Here is a 13,654-nt window from a genome sequence, read left to right on the forward strand (position 1 = left end):
AGATCTCTCTCCTGATCTGTCACAGACAGTTCAGAACCCATCAGCCTATATCTAAAGTTTTTATTTTTTGCCCCAATGTGCATGACTTTACACTTACTGACATTGAAGCGCATCTGCCATTTTGCTGCCCATTCTGCCAGTCTGGAGAGATCCTTCTGGAGCTCCTCACAATCACTTCTGGTCTTTACCACTCGGAAAAGTTTGGTGTCGTCTGCAAACTTAGCCACTTTACTGTTCAACCCTGTCTCCAGGTCATTTATGAAGAGGTTGAAAAGCACCGGTCCCAGGACAGATCCTTGGGGCTTTTCACCTCTCTCCATTGTGAAAATTGCCCATTGACACCCACTCTCTGCTTCCTGGCCTCCAACCAGTTCTCAATCCATGAGAGGACCTGTCCTCTAATTCCCTGACTGTGGAGTTTTTTCAGTAGCCTTTGGTGAGGGACCGTGTCAAACGCCTTCTGAAAGTCCAGATATATAATGTCCACGGGTTCTCCCACATCCACATGCCTGTTGACCTTTTCAAAGAATTCTATAAGGTTCGTGAGGCAAGACTTACCCTTACAGAAGCCATGCTGACTCTCCCTCAGCAAGGCCTGTTCGTCTATGTGTTTTGAGATCCTATCTTTGATGAGGCATTCCACCATCTTACCCGGTATGGATGTTAGGCTGACCGGCCTATAGTTTCCCGGGTCCCCCCTCTTTCCCTTTTTAAAAATAGGCGTGACATTTGCTATCCTCCAATCCTCTGGCACTGTGGCCGTTTTGAGGGACAAGTTGCATACCTTAGTCAAGAGATCTGCAACTTCATTCTTCAATTCCTGAATAACCCTTGGGTGGATGCCATCATGGCCCGGTGACTTATTGATCTTTAATTTATCAATGAGGTCTGAAACATCTTCTCTTTTAACCTCTATCTGACTTAACTCCTCGGTTAGGAGGGGCCGTTCGGGTAGCGGTATCTGCCCGAGGTCTTCTGCCGTGAAGACAGATGCAAAGAACTCATTTAATTTCTCTGCCATCTCTAAGTCTCCTTTTATCTCCCCTTTCCCTCCCTCACCATCCAGAGGGCCAACCGCTTCTCTGGCGGGTTTCCTGCTTCTAACATATTTGAAGAAGCTTTTATTATTCCCCTTAATGTTGCTGGCCATGCGTTCCTCATAGTCTCGCTTGGCCTCCCCTATCACCTTCTTACATTTCTTTTGCCACAGTTTATGTTCCTTTTTATTCTCTTCATTAGGGCAAGACTTCCATTTACGGAAGGAAGCTTCCTTGCCCTTCACAGCCTCTCTAACTTGGCTGGTTAGCCATGCGGGCACTCTCCTGGATTTAGTGGAACCCTTCTTTCTTTGCGGTATACACCTCTGCTGGGCCTCTATTACTGTTGTTTTAAGCAGCCTCCATGCATTCTGGAGAGATTGGACTCTTTTTACCCTCCCTTTCAACCTCCTTCTAACCAGCCTCCTCATTTGAGGGAAGTCCGCCCGTCGGAAGTCAAGGGTTTTTGTTAGAGATTTGCCTGGTATTCTTCCCCCAACGTGCACGTCAAAACGGATCGCAGCATGATCACTGTTCCCCAATGGCTCAGTAACGTTTACATCTCTAACCAGGTCCTGCGTACCGCACAAAATTAAATCCAGAGTCACCTGTCCTCTGGTGGGCTCCGTGACTAGCTGATCTAAGCCACAGTCATTCAGCACGTCAAGAAATTTTGTATTGGCATGTTTTCATCAGACACAAAAAATATTTGTTTCAATGTCAAAGATACTGTTGTTCACTGTTCCAGGAGTTTTGCAGAGATAAGAGATAATGGAACACCCCCACCTGAGGAGGGAGCCACTAAGGAGAAAGATACATGAGACTAGGCAAACAGAGATTAATATCTCATATGCTGTATTGTTTATTTACTGTTTATCATATGCTGTTTACTGTTTATTTACATATTTAAATGAAACTATTTATATACAGTAATTTCACATATACCAATTTGTGTTAAGAGTAGATTTATACCATTCCAAAATAATTGGACTTCAGAATTTGTATACATTTCTCTTAGAAATACATGGAAGCCATGGCATCCATCAGTTCTTGTTGCTGGCTGAAATGCACACAATCACATGTTTTTTCCTTTACCCAAGCAGAATTCAATTACTTATTTTATGACATATAATTCCTTCTCCATTCTCCTTCATCCCCACCATCTCAACTGCTGTTAACTAAAACTTACTGGACTTTCAAACTGGAGTGTCATTTTGGCTCCGTTCCCAGTTTAAGTGGTTGAGCACAGAGCAACAGGGAACTGAAAGACGTTCTAATTTCAAGTCAAGTGATAAAGGCCAAAAAGACAGGGCTGAGCGATTCTCTTCCACGAGTTTCATACTACTTAGCTATGTCCTTTTATTATTGTGCCATACATGTCCGTAAAGGAGTTACTGCTGCACACAGTAACCCTTAAGCCACAATCCTGCCATCGTTGGTCATGCAATACATCCATGAAGGCTGGAACTAGCCAAAGGGCACAGTCTATAAGAATTTTCCTGCAAAACATGCAGGGTAGGTGCACACTGAAGGTTCAATCCTGCGCTCTACACGTCAGCCCTACGTCACAAACATGCCGTTAGGCACGCCTGTGACACTCAGCACTGGGTCAGCTTGGTGCTGACTCAGCACCAGTCAGTGCTAAATCAGTCTCAGCAAGAGGCCCGCAGCATACTGCCCAGAGCAAGAGAGATGCTTCAGGTGGCTGGGGGATGGGGAGAGGGAGGAGGATCAGCAGAGCTCTGCTCTGCCAGATCCAGAAATCTGCATTGGGCCTCCCGCCCTTCAACTTTGCGCTGGCAAAACAGCCGGTTCAGGTTTTAGTAGCCCCATTGCAGGGCTGCGATCTTTCCTCAGGGGAAGGGGACAATGCCTCTTCCCCTGAGGAGACTGATTGCCTGAAGTCCACTGGATGCAGTGGTAGCCATTTTGGTGCTGCTGCTCCTCTGGGCACCAGGCAGCTTAGGATTGGGCTGTGAGAGAAACGAAACCGCTACATGTACACCACTATTTCCCATAGGAAACATGTGAAGTGTAGCTATAGATGCCTCTTTAAAACCTGCATATAGACATCTAGAAACTCAAGATCCCTAAGTGCGTGCACATTGTCTACACCTGACATGTTTGCTGTGGGAAAGGAAGAGTACATGTGAGCATACAGTTGCCTTCATAAAATCAAGGAGGTGCAAGAGCACATCTTTTTCAGTTCAACAGGGTCTGCATAGAAGTTTTGATCCACCTCCCCCATCAACATAAGTTGAAGTGAGGCTGTGGCTGCTTGTATCATCAAGTATCTTCACATTATGTAAAACCTAAAACCCCTAAAGCCACCGAAAGGACTTCATTTACAGTGTCTGTCCCATGGCTGTGAGGCACCTCTATATTATGGCAAGAGAGAATCAGAAATGAGAACCAAAACTGCAATCCAGTATTAAAAAATACGAGGAAATAGTTAATGGGGTGGAGTTCAGGTATCAAGTTGAAATGCGAGCGCAAACAAGACTGCTTAAGATTGGACATTTCACTCCTCGCTTCTAACACACACAGACATCATCGATGAGCAAGTATGTTAATTAAAATAATGATTTATATTACTGGTGTAAAAAATACAAAATTTGACAGCTGTATTAGGTTAGAGAGCATTAGCAAAAACGCATCTTGCACAGATGAAGTGGTTAAATCCTCTTGAAATATGAATCCTGTACTAATAGACTTCTTGGCAAGTAAGAACTTCAGGTCAGGAGGTGTACAATGTAGCCTCCTCAGCAAGTCCAGAGAATGTTGTAATTAGCTTGACAAGCCAATGCAGGTTCAGCTTTCATGTTCTTTTAGCTGGCTTGGCCGTTAACTGTTTCTCTCTTTCAAGCTCTTTCTCCCGTTGCTGTTCTCGTTCCAAGTCTTCTTTCTGCCTCTTTTGCTGGAGTTTGAGAGCTCTTTTCTGGAAAAAGAATGTGAAAGAAAAGTTGTGTGAACTTTCCAGAAGCTGTAGAGGATGATCTGATAGCACAGCAACCACCATATTCTGCTATTATTCTCTCAGGGTTCTTCAGAAGTCTTTGTGGCTTTTTTCTTAACATGGAATTATGCTGGTCTAGTCAAGGGAAAATTCTGCACAAAGCATATGAATGCCTCAAATGGTTCTGAGCAAAAACAAAGGGTGTGCGCACACATCCACAAAGAATTGTAATTGCCACATCAGTGTAGCAATTTAAAGTATTTTGTATTGTATTAACTTCCATTCGTACGTTATTTGAGTAATTTGAAAATCCAATATTTAAATTTCACGCACTTGCTTTAAACGTTAAAGCAGCAATTTTCAACCTTTTTCATCTCATGGCACACCAACAAGGCATTAAAATTGGCAAGGCACACAATGAGTTTTTGACAAATGACAAGGCAGATTGCAATGCCGTGGCAGGGCTCATATTCCCCAATGGTCCTATTAATAAATGACCATTCCCTAACTTCCATGGCACATCTGCAGACCATTTGTGGCACACCAATTTGTGCCACACAGTGCTTGAAGCTTCAAGCACAGTGCTTGAAAATTGCTGTGTTAAATTTTACTAGGGAGAAGAGAAATACAGTTGGCCCTCAGCATCTGCAGGGGTTCCATTCACTGAACCCTTGCAGATGCTGAAAACAGTGGATAACTGAATTTGTGTGTCAGGGTCCTCACCAGACCTCTGGGCACAACTGGAAGCGACTTCTAATTGTGTCTGGTGTTCTTCTCCAGGCTTCAGAAAGCCCCCCAGAGGTTAGAAATGTCAGAAAGGCATTTCTGGTTTTCGGAAGTGCCTTTCCAACACCTCTGGGGAGCTTTCTAAGGCTCAGAGAGGCCTGTATTTGTTTCCCACTTTGACAAAAAGCCTATAAGTGCCATGGACATACACATACACACACACACTCACACTCAAGCTTTCCTGCGTCAGCTCTCGCGTATAAAAACCTGAGGAGGGGGGCAGTGGGGAAACAGACAGTGGCTGATTTTCACAATGAAAACCCAGTTTCCCATTACATCTGAGGTGAGCCAGTAAGCAAAAATTGGTTTTGATCAGACATAAGTATAGGCAGTGCAGGCTTTCCCCCCACCTTTTGGTAGCCAAAATTAAACAACACTTACTTTCAACTTTGATGTTTTGTCATGGAGCATCATCATCTCTTTCCTAATGTTCAGCAACTTATTGTGATAGTGCTTTGCTTCTGAAAACTTCAAACACAAGGTGATTTAACAACTCAGTGGAAGATCTAAATGACAATCAAAACTGTAACAAAGATCCAGACAATCAAATCTGTAACTTCTCATAAAAAAGAAATGGCTGAAAAAGTTGCCTAAAGGTACTGAAATGAACTTTAAGCTGCAGCGTTATGCACGTAAACTTGGAAGTATGACCCAGTGAACTCAGCAAGAATTATTTCCAAATAAACATGCATGTGACAGGGGAATATCTTGATGCCCGGACACACTAAAAATGGAGCCAGAATTCCAAAAACCATGCGGTTTTTATATGACAATACTCTCTATTCCCAAAGCCCTACTTGGACTTACCTGGGGATTGCTAAGGTTCTCTGGAGGGTCTAGGGAACCTGCAACCCCTTGTGCAGCCCTTCTGGCAGCTTCAAGAGTCCTGATAAAAGCAAAAAACCCACTTCCTTTTTCCTGTCATGAAACAGGAAGTGTTTTTTTGTTAAGCCGCCCTGGGTCCCGTTAGGGAGAAGGGCGGGGTATCAATAAAGTTTATTATTATTATTATTGTTTTGCTTTTAAATGAACTTTGAAGTCGCTGAGAGGGCTGCAGAGGAGGTCGCAGACTCCTAAAACCTCCAGAGAGCCCCAGCAACCTCCACGTAAATGTAAACAACCCTTCCCTCCCTAGCAGCAGCATGATCTTGTTGCTGCTGGTTTCTTTTCTTGTTCTCGATAGGACGTGACCCACCAGTTTAGGAACCACTGTTCTATATATTTTCACTGTTTCTGCTAGAGGATCCAGAAGCTCTTGGCAAGCTTTTTTACTGCAAGCCAGCTGGGAACTTAAGAAAATCTCTTTAAGTTACTCCAGCCATGACCCAAATATCCTGCACCCCAATTCTATGCAGAATTGATTTCAGTGCAGTGGCGTCACTAGGATTCACGTCACCCCATGCAGTGCGCGGGGCACACATTGATTGATATATAACATGATGGGATTATTCCTCCAAATTCTGATTTTAGTTATTTTGAAAACTTGTGGAGTCTCACACACACACACACAACCCTGTGTCAACTTACTAACACCTTATTGCAGCAGTTCTCAAACTTTAAGCACTGGGACCCACTTTTTAGAATGACAACCTGTCCAGGACCCATTGGAAGTGATGTCATGGCCAGAAGTGACATCATCAAGCAAATTAAAATAAAAGAAATAATTAAATAAGAGGGAGTCAGTCCTGTTCCACCAAGTGAATCTACTCTGAAGTAAGTCCTATTGTGGCCAATGGGGCTTACTCTGAGGAAAGTGTGGGTAGGATTGCAGCCTGTGAGCCCAATCCTATGCATGTCTACTCTGAAGTAAGTCCCACATTGGTCAATGGAGCTTACTCTGTAGTCTGCCCACAATAACAACCCCCCAAAAAGAATCGGTGAGATTTCCAGCCCTCCCCAGTGCCCAGTTTAAAGTTCTATTTCAGGCATATCAAGATAAAGACCCACCTGCAAAATACAAGACATTCCCCTTAAGAGTTCAAGACTCTTTTTTGTCCTTCTTTGTGGGGGGGGGGGGGAGAAGAGGGGCTGCCTTCTGGAGCATTTGTTGCACTCCAGCTCCATCAGATCAGGACCATTCTGGTGTCCTCACATTCCCCTTTGCCTGGTCTGACCACCAGCCAAGGCACATCTGCCTACGCACTAGTAAACGCAACCATGTGGCTGAGGTTGCTTTCCATAGGGCTCCATAGACTCACAGCTGGGAGGGAGGAACCTCCTCGGGTGTTTTTGGGGGCTGCATTCGTTGGATCAGGACCATTCCGATGTTGCTGGAGTCCTCTCAGCCTGCCCTTTCCAAAGGAGTAAGGCAAGTTCACCTACTCACAAGTAAACGCACCCACGGGCTTTGTTTTGGGCTCAACAGACGCAGCTGGGAGGGAGGCAGGGACTTCCTCTGTTGTGTTTTTTTGGGCTGCATTCATTGGATTGGGACCATTCTGGTGTCCTTGGATTCCTCTCAGCCTGCCCTTTCCAATGGACTATGACAAGTACGCCTACTCACGAGTAAATGCACAATACGGCTCACTTTCACTTTCCATAGGGATCCATGCATTTTTTCCTTCCGGTTTTTTGGCCATAACTTTTGAACAAAAGGAGCAATTTCAATTCTGCTTTCTGCATTGCACTCCGCTGGGAATTCCACATCCAACAATGTATTGCATGACATGGTAGCTCCTAATGCCGCGGTTTTGGCGCGTCACCCCCCTGGCATGTCACCCAGTGCAGCCCGCACCCCCCTAGTGACGCCACTGTTTCAGTGGGCTTATATATATCTTATCAAGTTGGTAAGGGGAAAGCAAACATCTCTTGGTGACTCACCTGTGTTTATTCAGAGCCCCCTACTATTTAATGGGTTTTATTATCAAGTCAACCACAGACTTAAAGACCATCCTAAATATACGCAAGCGAGATAAGCAGCACTGAAGGACATTTTAGCTTCTTTTGCACCAGAATCATCTTTGGTGCGTGACATTATCTTCGTTTTTTTTCAAAAGCATGACACCACTTGCAATATTTTTGCACAAAAATCAGAAACTAAACAGTTTTTGCTTAAAAGGCTATCAGCACAATCCTGGGTTCCTTTTTGCCTGGCACAAGTCCCCTGTGGCAGCCTACGAGTGTTGTGAATGTGCCATGAAGTATGTTTGTGAAGATTTGTGAGCTGGCAAAGATGTGCATCGGCCTGCCGGTGCCAGATCCAGCAGCAGACCTAGTAAGTTTGCACTGGCTGAGGGAGGTTGGCGCAGGGGGTGGGAGAAGGTGGTGGGAGGAAGGGAGGGACAGAGATGGTGTTTTGGGCAGAAGGAGAGCAGGCCCGTGGGCAGACTGGACCTTGGAGGAGAGTGGTACCGGCTGCTGCACCTTAGGCTGGATGCTACTGTTGCACCGGGCTGCTCGGATTTCACTGGTGCAGATCCAAGTAGCCCCATAAACATCCCCTCACTCCGAGTTGTGCTCAAACCACCTCCTAACCTGCACCGGATATAGCACAGGCCAGTTGGCCTGCCTGTTCTGTTAGCTTTCTGCTCTGTTAAAGCCAGAGACAAAGCTAACAAATTGGTTCATGGAAAGGTGCAGGCAGCTGAGTCACACACCGAGTCAGCAGAATCAATCTGCACCTGTGCCTGCCACACCCTGGGTTAAACTGAGCCAACTCTGATTGGGTATTCAGACTACTTAAGCCTTAGTCTGCTGATCCACAAGCACAGTAGTAGGTGTAAAGCCGAGATACTGCTGCCTTTGTGAACTGTGTTTATAAGAACTGAGATACTGTGACTTTGTTGAACTGTGTTTATGCTGTGACTGACCTTGGACTGATAACTGATTGTGTTGTTTGGAAACTGATTTGGATAAAGTAAACTGAACTGCTGTAATCTTTCGTGTATGACCTGGACCGTGCTGTGACTATTCTTCTTGCTATAATATATACCAGAAACGTTAACGGGCTCTGCTGTTTCTTTGCATCCTGCCTTGATACTGGGACACACCCAGAGGTCCCCTTTACAAACATTAACATGTTCCAGTGCAGGTCAGGATTGGGCTGTAGGACACCTCTGGCAGCACACACTTACCAGCTCATTGATATCAAGAATAGAATTACATTCTTTAAACTTTGAGATTTCTTGCTGTAGAGTTTCTAGTAGTACTTCTTGGTTCTGTCTGAAAGAAGAACACAATCATTTTTAGACACACTGTGTAATCTAGTTTCAAAGTCCAAAAAACAGTGAACATGTTCACTTTTATGAAAACTTTTGAAGATACAACAGCTCCTTCAGGTGCTGTACTTCAATCTGTTCCACAGGCCATGACTTGGAATGAGCGAGCAAGCTGGGAAGAAGAAATCCAATGCAATGACGTATGACTGAGAGCCACAATTAAATTAATTAATGTGCAAAGAGATCATGTGATCTTGGAACAGAAGAGTTGTTATCAAAATGTAGAGCCATTCCTTGTATAAGCAATCCACATAATTTCATAAAAGAGAACACATACATGTAATTTTGAGTGTGTTTACGTACGTAAGTTCTTTTAAGGCTAATTTTGACCGCTGCAGATCAGGTAAATAGTGAGAAATCAGCCCTTCAGTTAGTTGCTCCACAGCTTTCTTATCTACACTGTCAAAGTCTTCTATTAATCCTTCATCAGGTGAATGATCATTTGAATCTACAACAAACAGCACATTAAAAAAAAAAACTGTCAAAGATGTTTAGCAATAAGTGCCTTGGAGCAAGATTTACAAAAATAAAAATTAAGTTGAAAGATTTAATTCAATGATATCTTACAAACAGAGCCCAATCCTAAGAGCTCTGAGTGTCAGCACAAGCTCCATGCTGGCACAGGGTGTCATAAATGTACCAAAAAGCATGTTTACACCACCCTCCAAGTAGGGAGCACTGGGCCAGCACCAGACAGATGCTGCCAGGAGCAAGGGAAGAGCTCTGGGTGGCAAAAAGAACTTTCGGGGTGGAGGAGGCATTCCAGGGTGGAGGGAGGATGGGGAAAGGAACTGGAGCGGAAGGGGAGTGGGACCTGCGAAGCAGGTCTTGGTCCGACATGGAGAACTCCTTGCCACAGACTAATGACATGCTGGGTAAAGAGAAATGTTGTTTCATCTGTTCTAACTCTCCGGACACTCAATGTCAGTAGCTGTCCCTTGGTTCTGCTGTGGTGTGAGAGGGGAAAACACCCCCTCGGTCTACTCTCTCCAGCCCAAAGTATGCAGGCCAGACGCCAACCCACATCCTGTGGCAGGGAGTTCCACAGACACTCAGTGTGGGCAGCTGTCCCCTGGTTCTGGTGTGGCGCCAGAGGGAAAAGAACCCCCGCCATCCACCCTCTTCAGCCCAAGGCATGCAGGCCAGACGCCACCCTGCATCTTGTGGCAGGGAGTTCCACAGACTAATCCAGTGGCAAAGGGTTCCAGCCACTCAGTGTGGGCGGCTGTCCCCTGGTTCTGGTGTGGCGCCAGAGGGAAAAGAACCCCCTCCATCCACTCACTCCAGCCCAAAGCACGCAGGCCAGACGCCACCCCACATCCCGTGGCAGGGAGTTCCACGGACTAGTCCAGTGGCAGGGAGTTCCGCAGGGCGGTCACGCCCGCCCACCCAGCGCTGAGCCAGCGGCGACCCTGGGTGTGCCGGGCCGGCCGGCCGGCCGGCCAGCCAGCGCCCTTCCCGCCGTCGAGCGCACTTACCCAGCGCGGGGTGGCGGAGCGGCAGCCCCGCCTTGACGCCGAGGGGCTCGGCCAGGCTCATCGCCGCCTCGCGAGAAGGGCGAACGCGGCGCTCAGCGGGCAGCCTCGCATGACGGGCTCCGGGGCCGCCGCCGCCTCCTCCCAGACGGTCCCCCGCCAGAGCGGGAGAAACCCCACCCGGTGAGTACCCTGCGCCCCTCAGCCAATAGGAGCCGGGGGGCGGCCCTCGGGGGGAGGAGCGATCTCTAAAGTCCTCAGCACCGTTGGGAAACGCCCTGCCCTCACTGGCGGAGGCTCCCATTGGCTGAGGCAGACCACCTGACCCACGCCTCAGGAAAGCGGAAGTCCCGTAGGCCGGAAGCGGATGGGTTGCTGTGATGCCATAGAGATGATTACTGCGACACTAGTCAGCGCCCGGCTCGTCATTTTCCCGGAAGTTAATAAGGCTGCCTGCCGCTCTAGCCTTTCGCCCTTCCGCTCTCTATGACCCAATGTGATGGTCTCTATGGTACCCAAGGGGCTGGTTGCTACGCAGCGAGGCCAGATGCCCTTAGCAACAGCAGCCACGTGAAGATTCAGATTCAGCCTATGTTAGAGACACAGGACAGCGCAGTTGCTTCTTTAGTGCCCAGACTGGGAACCTTCTTCAGGGAGCAGATGGACAGTAGTTTACTCAGACCCCACTCCTAGGCATGTCTACTCAGAAGTAAGCCTCATTGAAGTCAATGGGGCTTACTCCCAGGTAAGTGTGGATAGGATGGCAGCCTCAATTTTTCTCTTTCTAGGGTCTCTCCCCCCAGTTAAGTGGTCCTAATTTGGGCTTTAGGCTACTTGGTTACTGAAGCTGCGACCCTATCCACACTTTCCTGGGAGTAAGCCCCATTAACTCTAATGGGACTTACTTCTGAGCAGGCATGCATAGGCTTGGGCTCTGAGGCTGCAACCCTATGCACACTTTCCTGGAAGTAAGCTCCATTGACTCTAATGGGACTTACTTTAGAGCAGGCATGCATAGGCTTGGGCTGTAAGGCCGCAATCCTATCCACACTTTTCTAGGAGTAAGCCCCATTGACTATAATGACTTACTTCTGAGTAGACATGCATAGGATTGTGCCCTGAATTATTGCACAGAGCTGCACAGCATAAGAGGCAAAAGGTTACATTGCCACCTTTCATGATGCTCTTGTGCATCTAACAATGGCAGCAACTAGGTCAGGCTGATCTGCAGCCCCCTGTAGTTCTGTGATGAGAGAGAAGTTGTAATTGTCCGATTTCTCTCTACCTTGTAACAAACAGATTGTATGGCGTGGCATCTGTCTTTGGCTCAGGACTTGGAAACTGTAAACTTTCACTCTACCCCAGCTGTGCCCTGTGGAATGACAGCAGTTTACATAGCAAAATAAATCAAGAAATTCTGGTGATGATAAAACAGCACCATTCCAGAATTCCCAGGCACATCCAGCTGTTTGACTGGTCTCCACTGGGAGATGAAGATGTAGTGCAACAAAATGTGAAAATAGTTGCCCTCCATTAGATAGAGAAAAATTCTGGCTCCATTTAGGGAATTGTCACCTTCAAAACAAAACATAATCACTTACCAGACTTGGGCCCAAATCCTAACCAACTTTCCTCCACTGAAAGTGCAGGACAATGGGACATGTGCTTAGTCACGGAGGCCTCCTCAAGGTAAAGGAATGTTAGTTCCCTTGCCTTGGAGCTGGAAAGTTGGTTAGGATTGCACCCTTGCAGTTGTGTTACCAGAAAAAGTAAATTTTACATATGCATTTGATTATTTAATCTCTTGTGTGTTTATTGCATAATATAGAATGAACTATGTGGAAAAACAGGCTGCACTGGATATGTACATCATCTTTTTAATCCAGTCAGATTAAACCTGTACATGACAAGTTGAAGGGTTAAAATGAAGCTTCTGTATATATTGGCCATGAATCTGCCTCTCCCCACATGCAAAGATGGATGGGAAATTGTCTTCTGTAGCAGTTAACAAAGAAGACATGGTTGCACACATGGAGTTGCTTTGCTTGACTATGGTTGTTTTTTTTTTTAAAAAAGTTGACTCAAGGCTGTTCTGCTGTATTACAGATGAATGGGCAGAAGGTTTCTAAGCCTAACCTCTAGCCCAAAGACAAAATCTTCCACACATCAAATTCTGACCCATATAAATCTAGACCAGTAATCTGCAGCTTTTGCAAGCCCACAACCCAGCTTCAGCCAAACATGACTTTTTTTTTTTTTTTAAAAGGAGGCTCGGCCCGGTGGGCAGAGCTCTGTGTTCACTTTTCATATGTTTGAAAAAGTCCTTCCATCCACCATGAGCCTCTTATTGCATCTGGCCTCCCAGTCCAGAAGTAACTGGCAATGACATCATTGCCAGTTACTTCCAGTGGTAACTGCAATAGGGGGACCATGCAAAGTGGTACGGTGGGGACAGACATTGAGAAACACTGCATTAGACTTCAGATTGTAGGTGGGAAGTCCGTTTTGGATCCTCCCCACACACACAAAATATATTTTGTGGATAAAACCATCAAATCAGAGAGAGGTCTAAGCTTTTTCTCTAATATGCTCATTTACTAAATGCAGTGAAGGTTTTTTTTTTTTTTTTGCATTTTAAAATATCAAAGTCTGAAGTGGAACAATCCAGAACTCTACCACCTCAGTTTACCACCTCATGCTGTGTACAGTAATTAGTAGATTGGGTTTGAGTGACCTGGAAAAATATGAACAGCACCCACCTCCTGAAACAAAGCCAAATAAACAGATTTGGACTCAGTTACATTAATCCACATAACAATGCATCAACCACAGCTCTGTATAGCATGTAAAGAGAATCACTTGCCAACATATTTTATAGCTTTCTTGGAATGCAGAACCTGAACCACATAACCTTTCAAAAGCCAAGGGTTTTGCTGCATTCAGAAACTGAAGGAAGCAGGCCAGCCCTTGATTTCAAGGGGCCCTTAGTAAACTGCCCTCCCTAGGCCTCTCCTACCTGGCCCTGAAAATCATTTTGCCATCACCACCTAAAACATATGAGCACAGTGGTAGTTTCAGGGATCAGCAGTGGGTTCTTCTTAAAGCAAGGATCCAATATGCAACCCCTGTTAAAAGACACCACTTGTTAAAAAAGAAAGCATTTTTTTGAGGGGTCAAAGTGTT

At 45.9% G+C, this 13,654-nt stretch overlaps 1 protein-coding gene across 1 annotated transcript; it reads right to left on the bottom strand.

The window, feature by feature from the left end:
• Positions 1 to 1,875: 1,875 nt before the first annotated feature.
• On the bottom strand, positions 1,876 to 10,677 carry BLOC1S6 (biogenesis of lysosomal organelles complex 1 subunit 6). Its single transcript, XM_066635670.1, has 5 exons — positions 10,475 to 10,677; positions 9,300 to 9,444; positions 8,853 to 8,940; positions 5,161 to 5,247; positions 1,876 to 3,975 (listed from the first exon to the last, which is right to left on the bottom strand). The coding sequence occupies exons 1-5, from the start codon at positions 10,533 to 10,535 to the stop codon at positions 3,856 to 3,858; spliced, it is 501 nt and encodes a 166-aa protein (XP_066491767.1). The 5' UTR covers positions 10,536 to 10,677; the 3' UTR covers positions 1,876 to 3,855.
• Between the last annotated feature and the right edge of the window lie 2,977 nt (positions 10,678 to 13,654).

This window comes from Tiliqua scincoides, chromosome 8 (genome assembly GCF_035046505.1).
Source record: "Tiliqua scincoides isolate rTilSci1 chromosome 8, rTilSci1.hap2, whole genome shotgun sequence".
Classification (NCBI taxonomy): Eukaryota; Metazoa; Chordata; class Lepidosauria; order Squamata; family Scincidae; genus Tiliqua; species Tiliqua scincoides.